This window comes from Talpa occidentalis, unplaced genomic scaffold (assembly GCF_014898055.3).
Source record: "Talpa occidentalis isolate TD23 unplaced genomic scaffold, MPIMG_talOcc4v2.1 talOcc4.13, whole genome shotgun sequence".
NCBI lineage: Eukaryota > Metazoa > Chordata > Mammalia > Eulipotyphla > Talpidae > Talpa > Talpa occidentalis.
Genome location: NW_023601322.1, coordinates 1681228 through 1707890, shown reverse-complemented (window position 1 = coordinate 1707890; position 26663 = coordinate 1681228). Strand labels below are relative to the sequence as shown.

General features: G+C 58.5%; 1 protein-coding gene and 1 long non-coding RNA gene across 2 annotated transcripts in view; both read left to right on the top strand.

Moving 5' to 3' along the window:
- TSHZ1 (teashirt zinc finger homeobox 1) overlaps window positions 1–13710 on the top strand; it is a 61322-nt gene extending 47612 nt beyond the window's left edge. The window contains exon 2 of the mRNA XM_054693988.1: window positions 10087–13710. Within this exon, the coding sequence (XP_054549963.1) occupies window positions 10087–13298 (3212 nt within the window). The 3' untranslated portion in view covers window positions 13299–13710. The remainder of the gene's footprint in view (window positions 1–10086) is intronic.
- Window positions 13711–16709: 2999 nt separating this feature from the next.
- LOC129145577 (uncharacterized) overlaps window positions 16710–26663 on the top strand; it is a 54592-nt gene continuing 44638 nt past the window's right edge. The window contains exon 1 of the long non-coding RNA XR_008551323.1: window positions 16710–17443. This is a non-coding gene — a long non-coding RNA (uncharacterized LOC129145577). The remainder of the gene's footprint in view (window positions 17444–26663) is intronic.

Genomic DNA, 26663 nt, shown 5'->3' with positions numbered 1-26663 from the left:
TGGGGTGCCCCAGGCATCCCGGGCCGCAGCCTGACGCGCGTCTCTGCCGCGCAGCCGCGGGCTGGGTGCTGCGCCCAAGTGTCACCTGTCTGGGTGAGCTGTGCCAGCGTCTATGTGAAGTGACAGCCATCTTTGAGTGCCGGCGCCTCTAACTGACTCCTCTTTTATCATCCGCGTGGCAAAGGGGACACTTTCGACAAGATTGTTTCCTCTTCCCGGCTTGTCTCTGGCGCCTCCCGCTCCCCGCACACCTGATCAAACACCGGCCCTGGCGCGGCCCTTCTCCACTGGACGGGCTGGCCCGGGGTCGCGCGGGCGGCCGGGCGGGTGGCGGTAGGGAGATGCCCGGGCCTCCCCGCGGTCCGGCTACTGCGCCCCGGCCCGGGAGGGATAGGGGTGCTCCCGCGAGAGGCGCGCATCTGCCCTGCCTCGTGATGGTAATTTGTGTAAGTAATGGAAACAGGTTAAATGCTTCCATTCTGATGTTGCCAGCAGGGATGAAAATGAACATTTCAATGAAATCATCTCGACAGAGCGAGCGGGGAGGGGCCGCTGAGGCCTCCGTGCCCCTCGGTGCAGCGCCCTAATGGGGAGGCGGGGGGCACTAGAATCGCCCTGCCCGGCCAGCGGGGCTCCCCGGCCCCAGGGCAGAGGCCGCTGGGAGGTGAGCGCCTCCTCCAGAGCAGGGGGAGAGGCGCGCGACCTGCGGGGCGGCCTTCGAGGCTTGTCTGCAGCCAGGAACACCCGAGGGTGGCCTCGGGGCGTCTCTTTGAATCGGGTCACCAGCACTGGGGGGGCTTGCATCTTCCCTGCGTCCCTTAGACTCATCGCCTTTCAGGCCCTTCCATTTGTCTGAGAAGTCACTGCTCCGGGGTGTCGTGGACACCTCTGCGCGGCCTCAGGCCCTCTCTCTGCGTCCTCGCTGCCCAGGGCGCTGCCAGGGGCCACAGCCACCTCCACCTCCCAGCCAGAGGCCTCTGTAAGCCTCTGAGGCCATCACCGCCTGGGCCACGGGTCCCTGCCATCCTCTCAGCAAGACGGGGTGACCTCAAACCCCAGGAGTCAGGTGGGGACCCTTGCGCCAGCAGACCATGAGTGCAAACACCCTTGTCGAGGGAATCCAGGCGCCCCATGTGGGGCAGGGCAAGCGGCCTTTCCTCCCAGGGAGGGCCCGGGGAACCCCACCAGGAGCCCCTGGGCAGGTGTGAATGGGCATCTCGGTCACGGCTGTCCCCCATGTTGTGGGAGGCAGCCTCGCTGTGGAGGGGGGGCTTCTATTGTTGCTTCAGCTCTTCCAGGGAAGCAGCGCCACATTTTGTTCATCTACCAGGGGAACAGTGAGGAGGGGAGGCCGGGTCCAGGGAGCCTCCCTCGCTCCCCGGGAGCAGAGCGGCCAGTTCAGGAAAACACCTTTATGTCGTGCATAATTGGGGTGCAGATTAAGATGCAGGTTTCGGGGGGAATACCAACCTAATTGCTCCGAGCCAGTGTTATTAAGACTCGAGGGAATTTGGAACTTTGCTGCATTTAGCCATTAAAAAACAAATACAGCTGTCACTTCTCGCCAGTCTTAAAATGACTGTTGAATAGAGCAAATCTTGTTTTCTTTAAAGAAACAAAGATGTTTCAAAAAATGTCGGGCTGCCATTTGAGAAATATAATTTTTATCCAATTTGCCCGAGATAAGATGTTTGTGCCTCATTATATAATTACAATTGGAAATGAAAATATTTTTTCAGACAATATGCGAGTCTCTACACGGGAAGCACCAGGGCGCATGGTCGGAGTCAGACAAACGCGAACAAGGACGTCACAGCGGCCGGGTCGCTTGCTCCTGACGCACGGAGCTCCAGGGCGCGACTCGGCGGCCGTCTGGGGCGCGCGGGGCCCAGCGGGCGCGCCCTGCGGCAGGAGCACCAACAAGATCCAGCCGTGACGTCAGGCCCGAGGAGCTAGTTGTCTCGCTCCTGTTGGGGGAATGAGAGGGACTAGTACTTTTTCTCCATGCACACCCAGACTCACACACACCTACACACATGCAGACCACAATACACCCTCAGACCCACACTCGTGAACACGTGCACAACCCACACAGGTACACACAGGAACCCACACTTGCATGTATATACATGTACATTGCACACACGTCATCCACATGTACACACCCACACGTGTACACACGAACTCACACTTGCATTGACACACAGACACAGCACACAAACACCACACACGTGTACAACATACATGCACACATGAATCCACACTTGCAGGCACACTCATGCACACAGCATGCAAACACATCATGCACACACCACACACATGTGCACAGCATGCACACACAGAGACCCACACTTATATGCACATGCATGCACACAGGTGCACACACCCACAGGTGCGCGCGGGCACACACAGCACACCCACACGCCTCGCAGCAGGTCCACAAGCATGAGGAGGCTGGCAGCGCCTTTGCGGGCCGGGTGTGTCACCGGGCCGCCTCGTGGGTGCGGGGCCGCCCCGCTGGTGGTCACCGTGGGCAGTGGCGCTGGCGTGTCACATTGCAGCCGCGTGCTGGCACAGGAATGGCCGGGGGAGGAACGGCAAAGCTGTTTTGACACAAAAAGAAATAGCAGAAATGATGATTTGGAGTCTTTGTTTTATGTGATGGGGAAAAATGTCATTTATTCCTATAAGTAACTGTAAAAAGAGAATTCTATACTGCACTTACCATTTCCGGGCCTACTCATTCATCGGGTTTCCACGAGGTGGGGGTGGCTGATGCCGGGGAGCCGCCGGCCCGGGGGGAGTGGAGAGGATGTTGGCTTTCTTTGCTGTGGTTCCCTCACTCGCTCACGAATTCTTCTAGGCTGCAAAGTTGTGCTCATTCACAGTCCAGTGTGTGGCTCGCGTGGCTTCACCACCAGGAATGAAAATTCCTGCAAATGCTATCGTGCATTTTTCGACATTTGCACCTATATGAACTAAGGAGTGTTAGAAAATCGTACCTTGAAATACAAACAAAAGAGCACGACAAATAACTGCTCTGTCTAAACTGGGAAGTTTTTACGATTCTCTCTCTCAACCTCCCTCCCTGCCTCTTGCTCTCTCCCCCCTCTCTGCCTCTGCCAAGGTAACATTTTTTACAAAATCTAGGAAAGCAATTATGAGAATTCACTGATACTAGTAAAAATAAACCTAATTATTATGATCCGAGAGTGGAGGCTTCTGTCATGATAGTGGCTGTGATTGTTACGGGGGTTTGAGGACATCAGAGGGTGCCTGTCGCACGACCTGCGCTGGGCTCCGGCCGAGTGGACCGCTGGCCCAGGCAGGGCACGTTAGCTCGGGCCTCCCAGCCGCGCCGTGTCTGCTGCCCCGCCTCGCTCACCACCTCGCGGCCCATTTCGCGTCCCTTCTGCTCCGAGCAGCAGCTCCCATCCTTGCGCGCGGAGACCCCCTTCTGAGTGGTGACCCCAGGGGGTCGAGGCTGGGCCTGGCCTCTCGCCCCCTCCTGCCCAGCAGGCCTGGGGCCCCGGTGGGCACCGTGGCAGCACCAGGATATGGTGACGTCGCGATGGTGCTTGGTGATGGCTGGGGCTCGGGGTGCAGCCGCAGAACATCGGGGGATTTTTCTTGCCCTTCCTTATATTTATTGTAACCCTTGGAAGGGGCATTTCCTGCCCACGCCTCCTCCCAATGCTGACCGCCCCGGCAGGAGGGCCCTCCCGGTCTGACCATCTCCTCTAGTTTCAGGCGAGCTGGCTTGGAGCCCGGGGTCTTGGGTTCTCGACGCAGCCTCATCACATGGCCTCGGGGCCGTCTCTCCTGCCTCAAACTGGAGGGCCCCTGAGCACGTGTGGTGCCCAGCGGGCAATCTTGGGCGCCAGCTTTCTGGTTTGTGGGCTGGTGGCCTGTCCACGGGCACGGGTCCAGCGCGGCGACTGCTCTGAGCATCTGTCAGGCTCACGAGGGGCTCTTTCCTTTCTTCTTGTTGCATTTTAATGTCTTTTTAAGTTTTCAGGATTCTCCTATATTTCTCTTTTTGACATTGCCAACAATCAGAGAAAGTTCTTGCTCTGTGCCGTCTAAGCTCCCGTCTGCTGGGCGACAGGGCCGTAACCTGGGCAGCCCCAGGACGAGGCACCCGCGGGCACTCCCGGGGCAGCGGCAGGGCCCCGACCCCCGCTGGCTCCTTCTGCAGCTCAGACCTGAGTTCCGGGGCAGTGAGAGAAAAGAGAAAAGGAACCACGTTCTATTTATTTTAAAGAAGCTGCCCTTGGATTCGCAATAAAAGGCAGCCCTGAGTCACAACCACAGGCCGTTGCCCTCGCAGACGCTGCGGCTCTTAAACGCGGCTCCTGAGGGCTCCCAGCACAGAGGCCGCCCTGCTGGAAACCGGCGGTCGGCCCAGCAGCCGCTCCGCCGTCGGCACCCGCACCCACGTGTGGCGAAACGGAAGAGCCTTTGCCCGTGTCCTGTCAGGCGGGCGGCTCCTGTCTGGAGCCAGAACTGGGTTTGCAGATGATGGTGGCGCCCCGACCCCGGTGTGCTCGGCCGGGGCGGGGTGGGGGGTGCCGCGCTGCTCCCCGCTTTGTCCGCACGTCTCGTTTCCCGGTGAATTCTGACTTCACCCCCGCCGCCCGCTCGCGCCGTCACAGGGGACGGGACTTTGCAAGTGATCGGTTGTGCATGTGGAAGAAGCGTGTCTGGCAGGCGCCGGGGCGCGCCGAGGCCGCTGGCTCTCACGTAGGTGCGCGCGCCCCGGCGTGTGCGCCCCCAGCCGTCAGTGTATTTCGCTAGAACGGCCATCTGTTCTGGGGGTCCCATGTGCCAGTCGGAAGCCTAGCGCGCAGGGGATCAACATGTAATTTGGTACGACGGTGTCGTTTCACCAGGTGGCAATACAATAGCAAAGTTTGGTGTTTACTGTAAGCCGGTAAGCGAGCAGGGACCGGAGCCCTTGCTTTATATTTGTCACTTTTAAATATCCATGTTCCTCACTCTCAATTATGTGTGCTAATGAGGAGAAGAGAACTTGGGTAAACAAAAGTTTCCCACCCTGATTTGGTCACGTTTGTCCCTCACCTCCCCCATCGCTTCCCAGGAACAGCCCTAGCTGCGCCTCTGCTCAGCGCCAGGCCCTCCCCGCCCAGCCCCTCGAGGCAGGAGGGAAGGGGAAGGAGCAGGCGGGATGATTGTAACTACTTCCAGAGCAGCCCAGGGCTTCCAATTTCACGTCTGCTGGGAAGTTCTTGGCCCACACGTGAGCTAGTGATGGTCAGCTTTGGGGGGGACGAGCATCCACTGCTTTGTTCCGAGGGTCCTCAGTGGCGTGGCAGGAGGCTCAGCAGCGCTCTCTGACCCCGTGGGAGGGCAGCCCCTGCCCCATGCTGTCCTCATTAATTTGTGGGGCTTCGAGGTGTGAGGAGGGAGGACCGGCCTGCAGCGTGGGACTTGACAGTAAGAGCCTGTTGCTGCCACATGAGAAACCCCCACAGCCCCAAGGCCCCCACGGTCATCACGAGGCACTGTTGGGGAAACTGAGGCCTGGGGAATGTGTGGTGCTTAACCACCTTCAGACTGGCTGGGGTGCACCCATCTCTCGCCCATGGGCCTGTCCACGTATGTCTGGCCTCACATCCCTATCACGCTGGGTCTCTGTCCCTAGGGAAGCAGGGCAGTGACCACCCCCCCTTAGCGGCCCCGGCCTCACCCACTGACCCAGCCCCGTCACCCCAGGTGCCCAGGGTCCTTGCACCTGCCGCTGTGGCCTGGGGAGCTTATCTCCCTGACCAATCAGGTACCTCCAAGGGCCTCCACCTGAGCTGGGCCTGGCCGCCTGCTGCTTGGTCTTGGCTTCCCGCCCCAGGGAACCTCGCTCCACCCCCCCGCCCCCGCCCCGCCCCGATCCTGTGAGACCTGACCTTCTCCTCCCCAGGCCCCAAACTTTTTAAATGAAGCCCAGTAGATTTTAGCTCCCCAGGGAGGCGTGTGCCCTCCTGGGAAGGATAGAGCCTGGGGTGGCCTGGCGGCTTGGGAGCTGGTTTTATTATTTTTTTTAAGATTTATTTATTTATGCACACAAGAGCTGGGGTGCAGGCCGGAGTGGGGGGTGAGAGGAGTCACCAGAGACAGAGTGGGGAGCAGTACAGGAGGACTGACGGATATACACTGGGGAGCTGATTTTAAAGCTGGGGTTGGGGAGAGGCAGAGGTGGGAGCCAGCCCTGACCTGGGGGAGTAGAGGGGACCCCAGCTGCCCAGGGGTCAGACAGAGAAGGTCCGAGAGCTGGTTCAGAGCTGGGCGGGTGCCCACAGCGCGGGCTGGCCAGGGGTGCTGCCTCTTTGTTACTGTCACTGTCTCGGTCTTGACCTAAGCCGCCCTGGCCCCGGGGGGTTCTGGGCACAGAGGACAGAGGGCGAGGGGGCAGGGTGGACACGGCGTCCATGGTGACCGGGCTGAGATCAGCTCCCTGGCTCTGTCACGGCGGCAGCTGGCCCCTGCCCCATTAAAGGCTTGTGTCCTCACAAGGGCCGGGCTCTCCAGAGTAATGGCAGTGTTGACAGCTCAGCACAGCCCCCGAGAGGGGTGGGGAGACTCAGGTGCTCTGCGGAGCACCCCCATTTGCCTTTGGCCTCAGGCACTGGAAGCTTTAGGGGACAGGACAGCCAAGTCGGGCCTGGTGGGCAGAGCCTTGAGGTGCAGGCACAGGGCAGACCTTGGAGTGACCCAGACCTGCATGTCCTTGCAAGTAATTAGAGCAAACGGAGCGAAGGACGGCAGCCCTGGCCGTGAACTGACCGAGGGTGTCAGCTTACCCGCGGGCGGGGGTCCTGGGGGTGTGGAGAAGGCCAAGGGCTGCGCTGGCCCACAGTGGAGGTGCCCGAGGCCAGGGCCCCTGAGGGGCTACAGAGGCGAGAGCAGGAGGTGTGCTGAGGGGGACACGCTCCCGCCCCCACAAACCCCTTAGACTGAAAGCTACCACCCTGCCCTCGTCGCACTCACCCCTTTACTTTGTAACCTTCCAAAAATAAAACTAATCGTTTCCCAAGCTTTTCGCGTGCCCTGGCTCCCCTCCTGCCCCAGGCCCAGGCTCTGCTGGCCGGACTTCGCGTCTGTTCCAGAAACGGTGCGGGCTCCTCCACGCTTGTGGAGCTGAAAACCCTGGAGAATTTGAAAGTGTTTGTCAAGAGCCACTCCCCGCTGGCAGCCCCGGTGCCCTCCAGAAGCAGCGCCGCCTCGGGCTCAGGGCCTGGAGAGGGGCCGTGACTTTCTCCCCTTGTCACTCCCAGGGCCTTGGGCTCTCTCCCATGTTGGGGGGACAGTGCGTGGGGGAGCTGCCCGCCGTACCCGCTGTCTGGATTTACACCCCGCAGAGTTCATGGAGGGCCCAGGGAAGGGTCTTTCTGGGGGGGCCTGTCTGGGCCCGTCCTGACTTCAGAGTGAAGCCGGGGTGCAGCAGCATCTCCTCTTCCCGCTGTTTTCGTGGAGACACTCCCCTTGGCGCCAGGGCGCAGGCCGCACGCTCCGTCGGCCCTCCTGCCCCTGATCTTCCAGCAGCCCTTGGGGGGAGCGGGGCCCGGCCCCAGGCCGAACAGGCCAGCCCGGGGTGCGCCCAGGGTGGGTCCACGGGGGCGTTCTGTGTGGCCGGGGCCGCGCTTCCGCACTCGCGTCTCATCGCGGCGATGGTGCTGCCTGGAGGGTGTGCGGGCCCGGAGGGTGTGCGGGCCCAGAGGTCGTGGGTGAAAGTGCCCGGCCAGGGGCCCGGGCGCTGGGGTGGAAGGAATGGATGCTCCAGTGTGACCGAGAAGACAGACAGGTAAACATGGCAATTCTGCGGGGAGCACGACTCCTGTGAGGGATTAGGAAGGCGTCCTGGCGAAGATGACACCTGAGCCACCCCGGGGACAGGCAGCGCTCCTGAGAGTGGGGGCGTCGCGGTGGGCGGGGCCCACAGCCGGGGCGCAGGGCGTGGTCGGGGCCGGGGCCACTGCACTGCAAGTGGACTTTCCAGAGTCAGGACCTGGGGGCTGCTCTGGGCAGAGCCTGGGGGGCTGGGAGCGCCCGCAGGACTGGGGGGCCGTGCAGTAGTGAGGGGTGCGAGGAGCGCGGGGTGCGAGGGCTGCAGGGCCTGGAACCGCTACTGTGGCCTGGACGGCCCCGCTTGGGGACGGCGCAGTAGGTCTGGGTGTGGAGCTGCCTGACCCGCTTGGGCGTGTCCGGGCCGCGCCCACGCCAGGACACCCACTCCGCGATGACGGGCAGGCAGGGCCTCGGGTCCACACCAGGGCCCAGAACAGCAGCAGGCCCAGGGCGGTGGGGCTGCGGCTCCGAAGTGGGCCAGCTGAGGACCCCGGCCTGGAGCCCCGGAGCCCTGGCCGCTCCCAGCCTGTTGTCATCGTGGGTGAAGTGAGACTGACCCACCGGCCACTCCCCATTGTCCGGGAGCCGGAGGGTTACCGGGAGCACCAGGCCTGCGGCTGAGCCCGTGGGCTGCACCACGGCCAGGTGTGGACGGCGCTGCCTCCCAGTGCCCTGGTGGCCACGGCCCCGCCTCTGCGGTGAGCTGAGCGGCATGTGCTGAGGTCGTGGGTGCCGTGCCCGGACAGGGCGTCCGACTGTTGACTGTGCGCGGGCCCCAGGCCGCTGGAGAGGCTCCACCTGCAGCCTGTGCACAGGGCACTGGCGTCTGCCGCCTCTGCCCAGCCTCCTCGCCCGCCCTGTGCGCCCTCTGGGCGGCCGGGACGCTTTCTCTCCTGTCACGTCCCGGAAAACGCCTGCGCTCTGCCACGTTCCCCCAGGATCTGGCTCTGATAATGTGATAATGAGTGATTATATTTAATGAGACACCCCTCGCAGGTCATAGCAGTGCATTTTAATAGGGACTTTCTGGAAATGTCTTAACCCCCAAATCCCCACGTTGGTGATGGAACACGGGTTCACCTAGCTGTGCTCTCAAAACGAGGACAAGAAATAAAAGTATGTTGGTCACATAAGTGGAGAGGTGGCGCGTGTAATTATGGCCTGAGGACTAACAGGCTTGGTCACCCCCCAAAGGGCCTGAAATGTCCGGCAGTGAAACATGCGGTGCGTGATGGCCCCGTCCTCACTCCCGGCTGTTGAGGCGGCTGCGCTGCTCCCTCGGGCAGCTCCTAACGCAGACTGTTGACGGATGTGGTTAAAATGGAAAAATAAGTATTTTTGTTTTGGTCAAAGATTCCAAACATGGAAGTTAAGGGGCTACCAAGTCCAGGAGGCGCTGAGCACACCCCTCCAGGGGCGGCCGCCTTCCTGGGCTGGGACTCCGCCCACCAAGAGCACCCCGCTTGGAACCCTCCCCCATTTTCTGTGAATTTGATGCGCTCCTGGAGGATCGGGCCACCTGCGTCGTCTGCGTCTGCCTGGCTCCTCCCTGCGCAGTGCCCTTGAGGGCCATCCTGGCTGCCTGAGTGGGCACAGCCTCCTTTTCAGGGCTGAGTGATTCTCCCTTGTACGCTTAGGCCACGCGGGCCCATGGACGCTGGTCACCTGCTGCTGTGTACAGCCCGGCTTCACACCCTCCCGGGCCCACATAGGGGGCTTCTCCTGGGGGCAGGGGCTGAGCTTCCCCCTTCATCTAGTGGAGCTGGAAGTATTTTTATCGCTGGCCACTGAGGGGTGATTTCACCAGGGAAATACCGTCTATTTATGGATCTCTGGCCTGACAGTGGACTCCAGGACCCGCCTGATTGGATGATGCCAGGGACTTGTGTGTCGCTGTGGAGGGGAGAAGGCGGGAGGGCCCTGGGGCAGTGACCGGGCTGTCTGCTCCTGGGCTGGATGGCCCCGGGGGCATCTCTGGGAAGGGACAGCGGTGGCCCCCATTTAGGACTCTCCGCTGATGTGGGTGTGTCCTCGTGGGCGGGTGACCTTGTCTGGGCGAGGCCTGATTTCTGCCCTGGGGTGCCAGGTCCCTGGAGGTGCTGCATGGGGTGGCCGCGTGGCCAGGAGCCGGGCGAGGAGCGTCTTTCTAAAGATCCTCTCTCTGCTGGGGAGACGGCGTCCTTGGAGATGATTTACGTCTCACCCTGTTTCATTTTTCTCTTCCAGCTTACGTTCCTGAGGAGGAGCTGAAGGCAGCAGAGATAGATGCAGAGGCCACAGAGGAGGATGGGCTGTCTCTGGACATCCAGGAAGGCGGCGACTACGTGTGCAATGAGGAAACGGACATCAAGGAGGCCCAGAGCTACCAGAACTCCCCAGTCAGCACCGCCACCAACCAGGACGCCGGGTACGGCTCGCCCTTCAGTGAGAGCAGTGACCAGCTGGCTCATTTCAAAGGCTCTTCCTCCCGAGAGGAGAAGGAAGACCCGCCGGGCCCTGACAGCGCTTCCTACCCCCAGGACAGCTTGGCGCAGATCAAGGCCGTGTACGCCAACCTCTTCTCCGAGTCTTGCTGGTCCAGCCTGGCGTTGGACTTGAAGAAGTCCGGTTCGACCACCAGCAGCGCCGATGCGGGCCAGAAGGAGGGTGCCACGCCGGCGCCCACACCCCCCACCAGCGCCGCCGGCCCGGCCGGCCCCGCTGCTGCCCCCGCCAGCGCACCCAGCTCCAGCACCAGCTCCAGCTCCAGCACCAGCACCAGCACCGGCGGCGGCAGCAGCTCGGGGTACGACTGGCACCAGGCCGCCCTGGCCAAGACGCTGCAGCAGACCACCTCCTATGGGCTGCTGCCCGAGCCCAGCCTCTTCAGCACCGTGCAGCTGTACCGGCAGAACAACAAGCTCTACGGCTCCGTGTTCACCGGCGCCAGCAAGTTCCGGTGCAAGGACTGCAGCGCGGCCTACGACACGCTGGTGGAGCTGACGGTGCACATGAACGAGACGGGCCACTACCGCGATGACAACAGGGACAAGGACTCCGAGAAGACCAAGCGCTGGTCCAAGCCCCGGAAGCGCTCCCTGATGGAGATGGAGGGCAAGGAGGACGCACAGAAGGTGCTCAAGTGCATGTACTGCGGCCACTCGTTCGAGTCCTTGCAGGACCTGAGTGTCCACATGATCAAGACAAAGCATTACCAGAAAGTGCCTCTGAAGGAGCCAGTACCAGCCATCACCAAACTGGTCCCTTCCACCAAAAAGCGAGCCCTGCAGGACCTGGCGTCCCCCGGCTCCCCTGAGCCTGCAGGCCTCGCCGCCGAGGCGGCACTGAGCGAGGCGGCCAAGGACCAGAAGTCTGCGAACCCCTACGTGACGCCCAACAACCGCTACGGGTACCAGAACGGCGCCAGCTACACCTGGCAGTTCGAGGCCCGCAAAGCGCAGATCCTCAAGTGCATGGAGTGCGGCAGCTCCCACGACACGCTGCAGCAGCTCACCGCCCACATGATGGTCACCGGCCATTTCCTCAAGGTGACCACCTCCGCCTCCAAGAAGGGGAAGCAGCTGGTGCTGGACCCCGTGGTGGAGGAGAAGATCCAGTCCATACCGCTGCCCCCCACCACACACACCCGCCTCCCCGCCGCCCATGTCAAAAAGCAGCCCGAGTCGCCCGCGGGGCCCGCAGCTGCCACCGAGGACAGGAAGGACCCCGAGAAGGAGAAGGCGCCGGTGGCGGCCAGCGAGCCCGACAGGAAGATCAAGGAGGAGAGCGAGGACGCGGCCGACCGGGGCGAGCCCACCGCGCTCTACCAGTACCTGCGGGAGGAGGACCTGGACGACAGCCCCAAGGGCGGGGTGGACATCCTCAAGTCCCTGGAGAACACCGTGTCCACTGCCATCAGCAAGGCCCAGAACGGCGCGCCCTCGTGGGGCGGCTACCCCAGCATCCACGCCGCCTACCAGCTGCCCGGCGCCGTGAAGCCTCTGCCCGCCGTGCAGACCGTGCCGGTGCAGCCGTCCTACGCTGGCGGCGTGAAGCCCCTGTCCTCCGAGCACGGCGCGCTCCTGCACTCCCCCGGCAGCCTCACGCCCCCGCCGCACAAGAGCAACGTGTCGGCCATGGAGGAGCTGGTGGAGAAGGTCACCGGCAAGGTCAGCGTCAAGAAGGAGGAGAGGCCGGCGGACAAGGAGAAGGGCCCCCCGGCCAAGGCCGTGTCCCCCGGGGCCAAGGAGAACAAGGACTTTCCCAGGACGGAGGACGTCGGCGGCAAACCTCAGCCCAAGAAGGGCCCCGAAGCAGAGGCCGCGAAGGCCAGGAAGGAGGCCGCGGCGGATGCCCACACCCCCAACGGCACCGAGCACCTGAAAGCCAAAGTGACCAACGGCTGCGGCAACCTGGGCATCATCACGGACCACTCGCCCGAGCCCTCCCTCATCAACCCGCTGAGCGCCCTGCAGTCCATCATGAACACCCACCTGGGCAAAGTGTCCAAGCCTGTCAGCCCCTCGCTGGACCCGCTGGCCATGCTGTACAAGATCAGCAACAGCATGCTGGACAAGCCGGTGTACCCCGCCGCCCCCGCCAAGCAGGCCGACGCCATCGACCGCTACTACTACGACAGCAGCGACCAACCCATCGACCTGACCAAGTCCAAGAGCAAGCCTCTGGTGTCCAGCGCGCCCGACGCCGTGGCCTCGCCGCTGCGGGAGAGCGCGCTCATGGACATCTCGGACATGGTGAAGAACCTGACGGGCCGGCTGACCCCCAAGTCCTCCACGCCCTCCACGGTGTCGGAGAAGTCGGACGCCGACGGCAGCAGCTTCGAGGAGGCGCTGGACGAGCTGTCACCCGTGCACAAGCGGAAGGGCCGCCAGTCCAACTGGAACCCCCAGCACCTGCTCATCCTGCAGGCCCAGTTCGCCTCGAGCCTGCGGGAGACCCCGGAAGGTAAGTACATCATGTCGGACCTGGGCCCGCAGGAGCGGGTGCACATCTCCAAGTTCACGGGGCTGTCCATGACCACCATCAGCCACTGGCTGGCCAACGTCAAGTACCAGCTGCGGAGGACCGGGGGGACCAAGTTCCTGAAGAACCTCGACACAGGGCACCCCGTTTTCTTTTGCAACGATTGTGCCTCTCAGTTCAGAACTGCTTCCACGTACATCAATCACCTAGAGACACACTTGGGCTTCAGCTTGAAGGACCTCTCCAAGCTGCCGCTCAGTCAACTTCAGGAACAGCAGAACGTTTCCAAAGCCCTGGCCGGCAAGGCCCTGGGCCCGCTGGGGGCCGCCGAAGACGACCTGGGCTCCACATTCCAGTGTAAACTCTGCAACCGGACCTTTGCGAGCAAGCACGCCGTCAAGCTGCACCTTAGCAAGACCCACGGCAAGTCCCCGGAGGACCACCTGATCTACGTGACCGAGCTGGAGAAACAGTAGCGGCCGGGCCGCGGGGCCGCCGGCGCACCCTGGGCCCCCCTCCCGGCCTGGCCTCGCGGTCAGCCTCCCTCCTTGCCGAACTGCCTCTCTGGACCTTGGTTTTTCTTACACATATTTTGTAGTTATATTTATATGCTCTTTGTCTGATCTGTGCATGTTATTTTTCTTTTTCCGTGAGTCAAAGTCTGACCTTTATTTTCAACATCTGTTCTTGATGTTAAGCTATCTTTTGTAGGAAATGGTGGGGCACAGTGCTCAGAGACATTTATTTAGCAGGAAAGAAAGACACAAATAACAATGATAAAAAGACATCCTAAAATTACAAAGTTGCCATGACAATAAAGGTCATAGAACATGGTAGTGTCAAATTTAACCCTTTGAGGACTGCAATCGCATTTCTGTGCCTTTCACTCAAAAAGAAAAAAAAGAAAAAGGAAAAAAAAAAAGGCTTAAAGGCATTTCATTCAGATCAAAAGCTGTGTCAGACACAAAACTTATTTAATAATTAAAAAGCGAGCTTCGCTATGCAGAGCTGAGAGTGAAGGAAGCGTGCATGCGGCTGGGGAGGTGGGACGGGTCTAGACTCGGGTCAGGAAGCCAGGACTCTGCACATTTACAACAAAACAAGACAAAAAACAAAACAAACAAAAAAAAAAAACCAACCTACCATCAAACAGCCCAGTTGCCACTATGCCCAAACCCTCTGGATGCTGAAAAATGCCATTTTTGGCAAAAAAAAAAAAAAAAAAAAAGTATGCAAGCTATTATTTAAAAATGTATAAAAATGCTATTTCTCTTTTCCTGTAAAATACTGCGGTTTATAGTCATTTACAAATGTAAGCTTTGGTACAAGCTGACCTTTCTATAACGTGCTGCATTGGTAAATGAAAAAAAAAATGGGGCAAATGTTGGAGTCCTTTCCTTGTAAATTGCCAGCATCAGCTTAAAACTCCTCCGTGTTACACATCGTACCATTTTAATCTATTCAACTTTCTTTGTACCTTCTGGCTGTGTGCTCTCTCTTTTAACTTTTTATATTGTCATTTTATATTAAATTTCTGTGTATATAATGTAAAACCACAATTTTTGAATAAAATTTAGTTCCTGCAGCTTGATTTAAATAGAGAAATTTCACTGGCACCTGCATCTTTCCAGATGCATGTTATCAGACAAAAATAAATAAATGAAAACAGGCGAGCAATGCACTATTAATTATACATTTTGATGTTCTATCATTAATATTGTACAGTACCTTTTGGTTCACACAATTAAATCCACTGTTTTCTCAAATGTAAAATAAACCCACATGCAGTTCTTGATTTACATACATTGTCTGTCGTCATTATTTTGCCTTTGAGATGCTATTTCAGCAACAAGAGGTATTGCCTATGCAATCAGCCAACAAAGATCCTATTCAGAATCATCCTTTCATGATTTGTGTGCTGACATGCTTCATTCGGATGATGAGCATGGCATTTTTTTTAAGTGATAATTACAATTTTTAGCCCCACTGGTGCTGGCCTCTCCGAGTGTAGCCTGGAGCGACCGACGCCTGTGCAGGCGAGGCCTGGCCGGGAGTGTCCTCCTGCACTGCTGCAAATGCCTGTGTTGGCCTGTGTGTGCGCGGGGACTTAATAATGGGGGGGAGGGGTCCTGCCCTAGCAGCTCGGGGGCCTTGGGGCTGCTGCCCGTTGCTCCAAAGACAGAGGCCTGATTTCTGAGCTTTTATATATGGACAATTTTTTGAAAACAAGTTGCTCACTCAGTGTTTGGGCCCAGCCTTATTCTTCAGCTTGCACAGAGCCGAGAGCTCCATGGAGGAGACCACCCAGACGACATGTAAGTGCGAGGAGCCCGGGGCTGGGGCACTGCCAGGTCTGCCCCGGGGAGACCTTGGCCTCGCCCTCGGCTCTCGCCCTGCAGTTCTTGCTGACGTGTGTGGGAGACATGCCTCCTTTGCTTACAGGCTCATGAAGGCCCGTCCTGAGAAAGGCTTGGGCTCACGGGTGGGCGCAGCAGCCCTCAGCTGGCGCGTGGCCGCCCGGCTGCCCACGGAGGCTGTGGCCCTGCTGCCAGGGTGGTGGTGGTGGCGGGGGTGCGTCCTGCAGTCTTGGCCCTGCCGCTGCTGCTGATTTTTCTGGCTCTTTCCCCTGGTAAATCCCCAGTCCTTCAGGAACTTAAGCCTTTGAGACTTGACTCACTAATGGGTGATAGGTAGCATCGCTGGAGGCTGTTATTAAGGGTGCTGGTGAAGAAAATGGTGAGGCCTGGGGCAAAGTGTGGGTCCTCGAATGGCAGCCCCCAGGGAGTGACCTGGCCTCCACCCCGCGTCCTCACAGAGATGTGGAGGCAGTGGAGACACGGTCTGCGTCCTCACAGAGATGTGGAGGCAGTGGAGACACGGTCTGACACTGGGCGCGGCACAGAACTCAGGTTTTCTGTCTTAATCTTTCCTTCGATTCCTCGGCATGTTTGTCTCATCACGTCCCTGGTCCCCAGCACAGGCTGGAGACTGTGTCCAGGATCCACTGTGTTGCTGGTAAAGATGGCACCCACTGGTTCACAGGGCACTGACCAGCACCAGGACTGCCGGGCTCCTTCGGGGCAGTGCCCAGGCCCCACGGCTGGATTTGGAGGGCCCGGACACTGTTTACAGGTGAGGAGCTGAGGCTGCCTGGCTGGTGGTCAGGCAGGACCTGGGCCTAAGTGCAGGCAGCCCCAGCCAGTCTGCTCTCACTGCTCCACAGGCCTGGGGTCCTGGCATGCTCTGTCCCAGGGCATCGGCTGCACCCTTGTGGGCCAGGGTCTCTCCCGTAGGGTGGGCACTAGGGCTGAGTGTTCCGTTGAGGGCATGACGCCAACCCTGGTTCACAGTCTCCTCCAGACTCACTAGCCCTGTCTTCTGTTGGCTTTGAAAAATAAGTTGGAGTGATGTCTGTGGTAGTTCAGGGCATCCTCGCCGGAACACAGGGCCACCTGCTGTGACAGAACCTGGACTTGAAGGGCGACAGGCAGAGGAGCCTGGTGCCAGGAGGGGCTGGTCACCCCTCAGTGGGGATTTGCTTTACAAACTTCTGCCCACCTGCCTTTGCATGGCCTTGAATTTTCAGAAAACTGCTCTTACAAAAAAGTTTCTGCTTTTTTCCTATTATAAAATTTCTTGTTACTTTATTATTATTATTTCTGTGACTATAATAGAAATCACTGAAAGCCAATTATTGAAAGGTAAACTTAAAAGATACCAAAACATAAAATTTGGAGGTGATTTTTAGTTTTTGCATGTATCTTATTCTTAGAATAAAGTTAATGTGTAATCACCGCAGAAAATCTGGAACACAAAAAGTAAAGAAAGAAGTAAAGTTTAACTTATTGTCATCTAGACAAAAAAAAATCACTGTTTTAGTGCTAGCATCTTTCCCCTCATGTCTCTGCAAAATAGAGATCCTGATCAACAAACTCCTGTAGTTTGCTTTTATCTGCTGGTAGATAACGTCAAGACTTTCTCCTTGAGATCACAATGAGCTTCTCTATTAGTTAGAATTTTAAGAAACAATGCTTAGATTCTTTTGACGTTTCCACCATTACAAATGAGATCACAGAACATTCCACTCACCATCTTCATCTGCATTTCTGATTATTTCCTTACAACAAGGACCTAGAAGTGAACCTTCTGTATCGTGTAGGATTTTGGTGCCCGCGGCCCAGCTGCTGGCAGGAGCCTCATTCCCGCCTACACAGCCGGCGGCGGGCGACTCGTGCTGCGCGCCTTTTCCTTGTCAACTCGAGGATTGTTTTTTAAAATGCTGGTCGTCGTCATTGATTGTCCAACGTCATCTTTGTGGTGTGATCTATCATACTTGTGATGTTTATTGCCTGTCGGTATTACTCAGAGAGAAGTTGGAATAAGAGCAGAGATGAAAGATCAACATTGGGTCAACATTGGGGAGGCCTTTCACGTGATTTATGGTCTTTTCAGCTCAGATGACCAGTGCGGATAAGCTGCACACACACCCACAAAAAGGAGAGGGGGTGCTTAGCTGAAGTCTGCAGCTCCCTGGGGACTCGGGGCCAGGAACCTGACCGCTGCCCACCCCGTTTAGCCCCCAGACGACATCTCGTTCACACGGCCACAGGACTTCAGGCAGGTAAGGCCCTTAGCGCTGTCTTTAAATTACCCGCCTGTAGGAGGGGAAGTTCTGTGGTTTTTGTTAATGATTCCTGATTGGTATTGACCAGGGAAATGAAGATCTCAAAGTAAACTGGACGGCCCAGTGAGGTGTGACCTCGTCCCTGGTGCTGACCCACTGGGAGGGGCAGAAGCAAAGAAAGTGCTGCGGTCTCAACACTCCTCTGACCGCCTCCCCCAGGTTAGCTTGGCCAGAGTTAAAGCTCAAGGGCTTTCAGACCGTGGTGGCCTTGCTGTAGCGGCCTCCACGGATTCCTGCCAGGAGCAGGTCACCGACCGTAGGGCCTTGGTTCCCCAGCGGCCGCCTTGAGCCCAAGCCGCTCTCGGGGGTTGGGGGGCTGGAGGGCAGTCTGGGGCCTCAGTGACGTGATGTGGACGTTGGCCCCAGCTCCCTGGTCTGTGCTCCTGCACGTCACACAAGAACACACTTGGATCTACCCGGCGTGGAGGGGTGTTGGTCACAGAAAATTGACCCAGGGGTTGAGCAGGTTGGAGGGATAGTGGGCTCACAGCTGTGGCCATGTTTTGCTAAAATATTCGAGAAGTGCACGTGTCATGCTTTTCACTGCCATGTTGTGGCCACTTAGCTCCCTCCCCAGTTCCGGGCGTGCAGCGTGACTGCGCAAGGCGCACACGCGTGCACAAGCACACATGGTGGAGGTGGCCCCGGCAGAGCCAGGTCTTTTCCTGCCACGAGGGTGCTTCAGCGTTGCTCTCTTAGCGAGTCTACCTGCGAGCTTGGCTTTTCTAAAACACTCCACCTGTAGTGAGATCCTAGGGCATTTGTCTTTTCTCTGCTCATTTCACATCAACATATTTAAACATAAATTTAAAAAAACGTTTTCTAGTTGGAGATGAATTAAAAGGAGATTTTAAGACCTAGAGAATGACACTAACCTGAAATGTCAGGGGTGTTTTTCTCTGAAAACTTGTCTGACCACAACGTACGACAGTGAAAGGGGCCGAGGAGCCTTACACGGGGGTGGAGGTGTCTGAACGAGCGCGTGACTCGGGAGAATCCCGCGCTGCCGGCCGGTTCCCCAGCCAAGTTCTTCCAGCGAGGCTGTACCCAGCTGGACTTTCCAGAACTTGTTACAGTCCTTTCCAGGACTGTCCAGGACTTGTTAATCCCCATCCCCAGATGAAAACACTTTTTTCCTTTCAGTAATTTTTTATGCATTTAAGTATGCTTTCAGGGTAACCATTCCAATTTTATCCAAATGACTGAAACCAAGAATTTCCTTTTCTCTGTGCAGGATAACAAAATATGGGGGTGTATAATGAGTGCTATGTAACAATAACACTAAGAAAAGTGGGAGTTTTTGAATCTTTTATGTTCTGAATAGTTTTACAGTAGCTATTGAGTCATATTTCCAAGTGGTAGATTTTGGATAAATAGTTTGTATTATTATGTCCAATTTATATTGATTAATGATTAGCCAGTTAATTATTGAAATTCCCAATTTCAACCGTAGAATCTTTAATAATACACTTATTTATAAATTAGTAAAACCAAATGCCACATTCCAAATCTCTCTGCCGACGTGCTGGCAACCCCTGCCCTCATGCGGACACGTGGGGTGCCAGGACGGGCCGGCCGGGACAGGTGCTCCACGTCGGTCTGGGCTCGAGAGGCCACGGGATTTCATGGGACTGAATGACGTCATGCACGGCCTCACCCACGCCGGACTCTAAAAGTTGTGACTGGGGTCTTTACATCTTCATCAGCTGGTGGAAATCAAAGGCATGAAAATCTGAAATAATCTGCAAGGAGAAACGTGATGGAAAGGGCCTTGCTCAAACTTCAGATTTCTGTGAAAAATGTTTTTTACACAGGAGGGCATTTAAAGCTGCATCCTTCCCATGGTGATTATTTCTTAAATTTAACGTGACTACTCCCTCCTACATTACAGTGACGATACTGGATTTGTTGTCATGGAAGCGTCGTGATGTCACAGACTCTAAAACCCACCGAGGGCAGCAGCGTCGAGTCCCTGTCACGCCCCGGTCTCAGGAGAAAGCAGCAGGCTCTGAGGCTCTGAAAAGGGGCCTCGAAGGTCCTCTTCCTGATGGCCTCTTCTTTTTCTTACATTTTCTGTGTTAAATAAGCAACCCTCCCTTTATAAATGAGATGCTTCCATATTTAAATCTGTTACCTCTTCCCGTTGAAGAACGCACCCCCAGCGCAGGCACAGACAGTCCGGTATTTCGGGTCCAGCTTCGAAGCCCTTCCGCCTTGTGGTGGTTTCCAGGCCAGGAGACCAGTCACCTGCCATCTGCGTGACCTGGACATGAACAGACGTGGCCAACTGTTTTCTTTTCTAACGTGAACTTGACGATGCAGGGGTGCAGAGCTTCTCCCCGGTTGCCCACCAACTGGATTCCCCCCCCCACCGCCCACGACGGTGTCTCACATCTCTCTTAAGGTCAAATTGGGACTTTCTTAAGACCCCATGTCCCGTAGACAAACATTTCTCCTGTAGTGGTAACGTGAGGTCTTCCTCACTTTCCAAGTGTCTCCCTCGTCCTGCAGCCCCACGGGCCAGCTGAGCGCCTCCGCTTGTGAGAACCCCGGGCGGAGGGAGGCGGGGAGCAGGTGCGCCTGGGGGTGCGTGGGCAGGGGTCGGCCGCTGGGCCAGCTGGCCCTGCTCTCCGGAAGGAGCCGTGGGAGGGGCCTCGTCCCTGGCCCCACAGTGGTTTCCATTGTGTTCTTCAAGGCTGCGTTCATGCCGCCCCCGTGTGAGGAGGGCTGGCGAGCAGGGAGAGCACCTGAGAGGCTCTGAGGACAGAACGAGGCCCCAGGCCCCAGGCCAGCGGAGTGGCTGGCGCAGCGCGAAGCACCGGCGGCTGCGGGGTGGACACGGCTGAGGCCGGCGCTGGCGGCGGGAGCCACAGAGGTGTGCCACAGTGGGGGCAACTACTGCTAAGTAGTTAGATGCCAGAAGGGGGGCGGGTGGTAGCCGCCCAGAGGGTGTGTGCAGTGTGCCCAGAGCCGCCCGACCCACGGTGGCTGGTGCTGAGATGTCGCTTGGTGAGAAAGGAACCGCCCGGAGGGGAATCAGAGCGTGGCCTTGCTAGGGTTAAAGATCCTTAAGCTTTAGAGAGAATGTATAAAAGAAAATTTCTTTCTGAAATAATTTATGGAAATGCCGTACTCCCTTTGAAGGTTCCATGTCACCGCGTGGCACTACGCAATGTTCTCTTTCTTCACCTGTCAGGCAAAGACCACCTCGAAGAGTCTCACTGCTGATTACTAGTTAATTGTCATTAATAAGTGACAACTGACATTATGGGGGCTTAATGCGGAGAGAACAGAAAGGAGCCACAGATATTCTAATGAGCTGACTCCTACGTGCCCTCTATTGTTGTCGAGAATGAGGAGCTGTCGTCATTGTTCAGGAGATGGGCTTCAATTGCTCTGGAAAATATTCTCTTTTAATTTCTTTATGCATAGATAATTCCGGGTACTCTGTATTTCTCTCCCACTCCCCTCTCTCTGAACGCGCACGCACACGCGCACACACGCACACGCTCTCCCGCCTCTGAGCCCGAGGCCCGGCTTCAGAAGGGTCCTCCCGATTCCTGCACCCTGAGGCGGCGCAGGCAGAGACCGGCGCCCCCCGCAGGCCATGGTGGGCTCCCGGGAGGAGGTGGGGCCTCCAGGCTGAGGCGGGAGGCAGCAGGGCGGGACTGATCTGCAGGAAAGAGGGGACAACCACACCAGGGGGCTCAGGGGCCCACACCACTGGCCATCCCCCAGCGACGGCCCCTCCGGTGACCGCCGCCCTCCAGGACACAGCTGTGAGCGCCTCCCGGCAGGGAAGCCAGAGCCGAGACAGGACCTGTGAGTCCTGAGCTTCGAGAGGCTTCGGAGGTCCCTCGATGTTGGTCAGCTTTCCCCCAACGGCACGGCTGGCGCAAGACCCCGTGGTCAGGGCGCCAGAGGCACGGACGCCGAGCAACTCCTGCGCCTGCAAACAGCTGTGCCTCGTGTTGCCAGTGGGGCGGGGGACAGATACGGTCCCCAGCGCACGAGTGTCTGCAGACCCCACTTGCCGCCGGCTGCGGGGAGGGCCCCGGGGCGGCGGGGTCAGCTCTCACGCTGATGGTCTCTCAACAGGACCAAGGCAGAAAGTGCTTGGCGGAAGCTCCGCGGAGCCAATGGGAACAAGATGCAGTGCTTTTTTTCAAGTGCCAACACCTGACAACAATTTTCCGCGCTCTCGGATCATTTCACACCGCGGTCCCGCCTCTCGAGCCCCATCACACGTGAGCAGTTTCCAGCCTAAGCCCCGAGGGCCGGGCAGCCAGGGCGCCGCAGCCGAGAGGCTTCCACCCCGAGGGCCTTGGGAGAGGAGATGGCGGGAGTGACCGGCCTGGGTTTGAAGGAGCTGGCCGCGTGGCCTGGCGCGGGCCACCTCTGAGGGGACACCGGCCTGCGCGGGCCTGGCGGGGTTCAGCCGCTGCACTCACCCGAGCCTCCGTGCTCCAGGTCCATGCTCTGAGCCCTGCGCCCCGGCCCCTGCACCCCGGCCTCACCCTGGGGTGTGGACTGTGGCTTCATGCGCAGGTGCTGGAGACTGGCCTTGGCTTGGCAGCTCCTGCGGCTGCCGTCGGCCGGACATCAGTAGTCTCGCCTCCGTTTTGCACGGAAACGTGGGGAAGGACACAAGGAGCCTTCAGCAGGCGCTGGCCAGCCCAGGGTCCCGGGTCCGCCTAGGCCAGGACTTTTTGGCATCATCGTGGCTGTTGTGGAGAGAAGGTGGGTTCAGAGACTGACGACCAGACTCTCATGAACTTAGCTTCTTTTCCACAAAGGGCCCAACCCCAGCCTGCATATCCCTGGCCTGCTCAGGGCAGGGAGGGGCCTCTGCTCCCGCGGGGCGCTCGGCCTTACAGATGTGCCTCCTTGGATCCCAGGCCCTCTTGTTCCCGTCGCATCAGGAAGGCTTTTCCCAAGCGCCGCCTCTGGGGTGGTGACAGGCGGCTGGCCTAGGCCTGGAGCCAGAGGAGCTGGGCGCTCGCGGCCGGTGGGGTTTTATGATGTCGGGGCAGCACAGCTTCGAGGGTACCCGCTCTGATTGCCGCCAAATTCCAGTCATTTCCAGTCTGGCTGGCGTCTGCATGTGGTAGAACCTGAGCTGGAGGGAGCAGGGCCGGGACAGGAGTCAGGTGTGGGCCGCTGGGGCCAGAGGTTCCGAGAGAGGATGGGGACTGGGCCTCCTGGGGCCACCACGGTTCAGACCCCCAGGAGGGCCGGGAGGGTGCAGGCCTGGGGCGGGGGAGGGGAGCGTGGCCAGTCACAGGCCAGGGCTCCAGGTTCTGACCCTGAGCTTGGCAGGCGCTTCCCCCCGAGCTCGGGGGGTGTCAGTGGAGGACGCCTTGGGTCTAGATGGGAGCACGGAGCCCTCTGCCCTTATCGCGCAGCCCGGCTTCCTGCTTGGGGTGGACCCCTGCCCAGGGCAGAGGCAGCAGGGCCAGGGGACCGGGCGCTGGGCCTCTGTCTCCTCCGGTCTTCAGCAGCCCCCTGAAGCCCAGCCCCTCCCCGGGGCGCCCGAATCCGACTTCTCTTCTGGGGGGGTTAGGTGGGCAGGGAGGACCCGCGCCCGTGGGTGGGGCAGCGGGGAGCTCGCGGGGCCGGCAGCGTCCCGGGGCAGAGGGGCTTCCAGGCCCGGATCGGGACCATCATGGGGAGTCTGGACCCTTTGGGGCGCTTGGGTGGTTTTCCTGTCGGTGCTCTGGCGGCTCGGTTCCGCCCCACACGGCTCCCTCGGCCCTGGGTGCTGGCGGGGACCCGGCCCCCAGCGCCCTCTCGCCCGGGCCGGGCCGCTGCTGCCGGGCCCCGCGGCCTCCTTCGGCTCACCCGCCAAGGCTGCCCAGCGCCCCGCGGCCCCGAGGGCGCGGGCGCCGGGTCGGGCCCGCAACTGTGGGGCCCGGGATGCGGGGCCGACGGGAACGCAGAGGCCGGCGCGGCGGGCGGGGAGGGCCGAGGCCGCGTGGGGACGGGCTGGGCGGGCGCGGTGCCCGGCCGCGTGGCGGGGGCGTCCTCCTCCCCCGCGAGTGTCCGCCTCGGGCGCGCCCCGGCCGGGAGGGTCGGGCCTGGGTCTCCACGGGCCGCTCGCGCCCTTGGCGGGACGGGCTGCCCCGGGGGCGCCGCAGTCGGCGCGGCTTGGCGGCCGGACTCCCGGGAACGGGCCCGCGGCCTCCGGATGCCGCCGGGCGGCTGCGGGCGCGGGGGGGGGGGGGGGGGCGCCCCCGCCGGGCCGTCGTGGCGCGGGGGCTGGGCAGGCAGGTGTGAGCGCGACGGGGCGCCCCTCGGACACCAGAGCAGAGCAGAGCCGGCCCGCGGGCCGCGGAGGGGAAGGGAGGGGGAGGGGAGGGGCGGCGGCGTCTCACACGGAGGGCGCTGGTTTTCCTCAAAATGGACCCCCCCCCTCCGTGAGATGAATCAGGACCAGCCTCAGTTCCCCTGACAGACGCCCCGCGGCTCTGCTCGAGGGCGCTGCCGCGGCCTGCGGGGACCCCAGCCTGTCCTCACGGCCCTCGGCCCGTCCGGCGGGCGTCCACGCGGGCGCCGGGGAAACGGAGGAAACGGGCGTCTCCACGCGGGCGGCGCCGGGCCCGGGAGCGGCGGATGTTCGCGTGTGGGCGGGCGACGGCCTTTCGCGGCGCTGTTTCCAAAATGCTCCCCCCGGTGGGCGTCGCGGGTGGTGTCGCGTCCCCGCCAGGCCGCCGCTTTCTCCTCAGCGCGGGCTGAGACTGCGGCCCTCTGCGGGGTCGGGAGCACCCGGCCTCCATGTCGGCTCGTGCCGCGCCCGCCCGCCGCAGGCCGTGCGCGTCGGCCTGTCCAGGTCCCCCCTCGGCCGTCCGGGCGGCCCGCCCTGCTTGCGCCCGCTCTGCCCTGAAAATCTCTTCTCCCGCTCTGTGGGTTGGCCTTTTGCTGTCTCCACAGTGCTCCTTCATGTACGAAAGTTTGAAATCTTAGTGAAGCGTCATTTATCTCGTTTTTCTTTTGTTATCTGTGCTTTTGGTGCCAGATGCAAGAATCATGGCCAAATCCAATGTCATGGCGTTTCCCCTTCTGTCTCCTTCTAGACTTGTGTACTTTTAACTCCTTTGCTTAGGTCATGGGTACCTTTTGAGTTAATTTTTGTATATAGCACAAGGTAAGCTTCCAATTTCATTTTGCAGGTAGATTTACAGTTGTCCCAGCACCATTTTTTTTTTTGTTTTTTATTAAAGATTTATTTACTCATGCATACAAGACCTGGGGTACAGGCCAGAGATGGGGGGGTGAGAGGATTCACCAGAGACAGAGCAGGGAGCAGAACAGGCCGATCCCCTGAAATCCACTGCTGAGGGGAGCAGCAGGCGAGGCAGGAGAGGTCTGCTGCGCCATGTGGGTTGCCCCCTGGCCAGCCAGGGATGGAACTCGTGCTGCGAGGCTGCAGATCGCTTCACAGTGCAGTGCTCAACCCCTTGCACCACCATGGAGGCCCAAACCAACACCATTTGTTGAAGAGACTTTCGTTCCCCCATTGAATGGGCTTGGCACTTTTGTCAGAATTTGGGCGGTACATGTGAGGGATCATTTCTAGGCTTTCTCATCTATTTGCAGACAGGCCACAGTCTATTCTTATGCCAGCACCACACTGTTTTGGTTTCTGTAGCTCAGCAATATGTTTTGAAATTAAGACGTGTGAGTACTTCACCTCTGTTCTTTCCCAAGATCATTTTGCTATCCCCTCGTTTTTTATTTATCAAGCACTTCTTTTTTTCCCCTGAGACTCTAACAACTCTCAGATAAGTAATATATACAACCAGTTTGGACAACTTTACTTCAAAAATTATTTTCTGAGCTTAACTAGTCTCTCTGAGTCCTTTCAAATAGCTATTCACCAATTTTTGTTCACATTGAAAAAAAAACAAACAGTGGTCTAGATTCTTAAAAAAATAGAGGTGAATTAATTTGATTCTTGTACTTGCAAACCAATCACTGTGTAAAAAGTCGAGTCTCCTTGTCACAGACTTGGGTGCAGCAACTGAACTTCTTCGTGCCTCACCTTCTCCTTTCCCGCTCACGAGACTGGATGGCAGGCTTTTCGAGATGTTGTGACAATTCATGAAACGGAATTTGTAAAATGCTTTGAGTACTTTGAAAGAAAAGTGTCATGTAAATTCCAGGAAAAGCACTAGTATAACTCTGGAATCAGTGCAAACATAAATTCCCCCGATCATTGTATGGAATGTGGCAGCAATCCCGAGGTTCATCACCTGAAATCGAGGACAGTACTCTTCTCCCGACTTGCGTGATGAAGTGTTGTTCTGAAGAGTGTATCGAGAGCAAGTCGGACAGGAATGACTTGGGCTGCAGTCTGGACACTGAGCATGTCTGGTGTGGTGCCCAGGTGCAGAGGCGCTCCCATCATTTTTCAAGCCCACTCGGACATGTCCTACCCTACTTCTGTTTTAATTCTTATGAATGCTATGTGTTTCATGAAGAAAATAATTCCATAAAGCTCATTATTGAGAAAACAGTTTCTGCTATCTCACTCCCAGCCTCCGCATCCTGATGACAAAGACTTTAGGAAGCTCTAGACCCTCTATGATGACTTTCTTGTGTGGATAACATCTCAGTGCTCACGTCTCCCCCTGGCCCGTCCAGGTAGCGCTGGCTTCCATTCTGGTAAGACACTAGCCCGCGCAGGCGGCTGTGACTCAGCATATTAATCAGGGCGCAACCACACAGCACCCTGGAGCTAGTTTCTTTTTCTGTGCGTTGTTAGTTTCCCGTTATTGCTGTTGTTAGTTTCCCGGGGGCAGAAGGGGCTTACATTTCTGTGTTCTCTTTCCTGATTCATCTCCAAAGCATTGGGTACTGTGGATTCCACTCCGAGGAGGCGCATCCGGGGCTTCCTGGCTCACCCAGCACACGCTGCTCCCCCCTGGCCTGGAGGCCGTCTGCATGGAGGAGTCAGGGGGGCACCCTCTTGAGCCTCTGGGTGGGCTCCTTCCGCAGTTCTTCCTGCCCTCAGGTGCTTTATACTCACAATGGAAAACTCCTGAGCTATGAAAGCAGATGAACTCTTGTCATGGCGACGATGAAGCGGAGGGATGATGCTTAGTGGAGTAAATCAGGAAAAAGACAAACTGGCTGGTAACACTTCCAGGGGGACTCA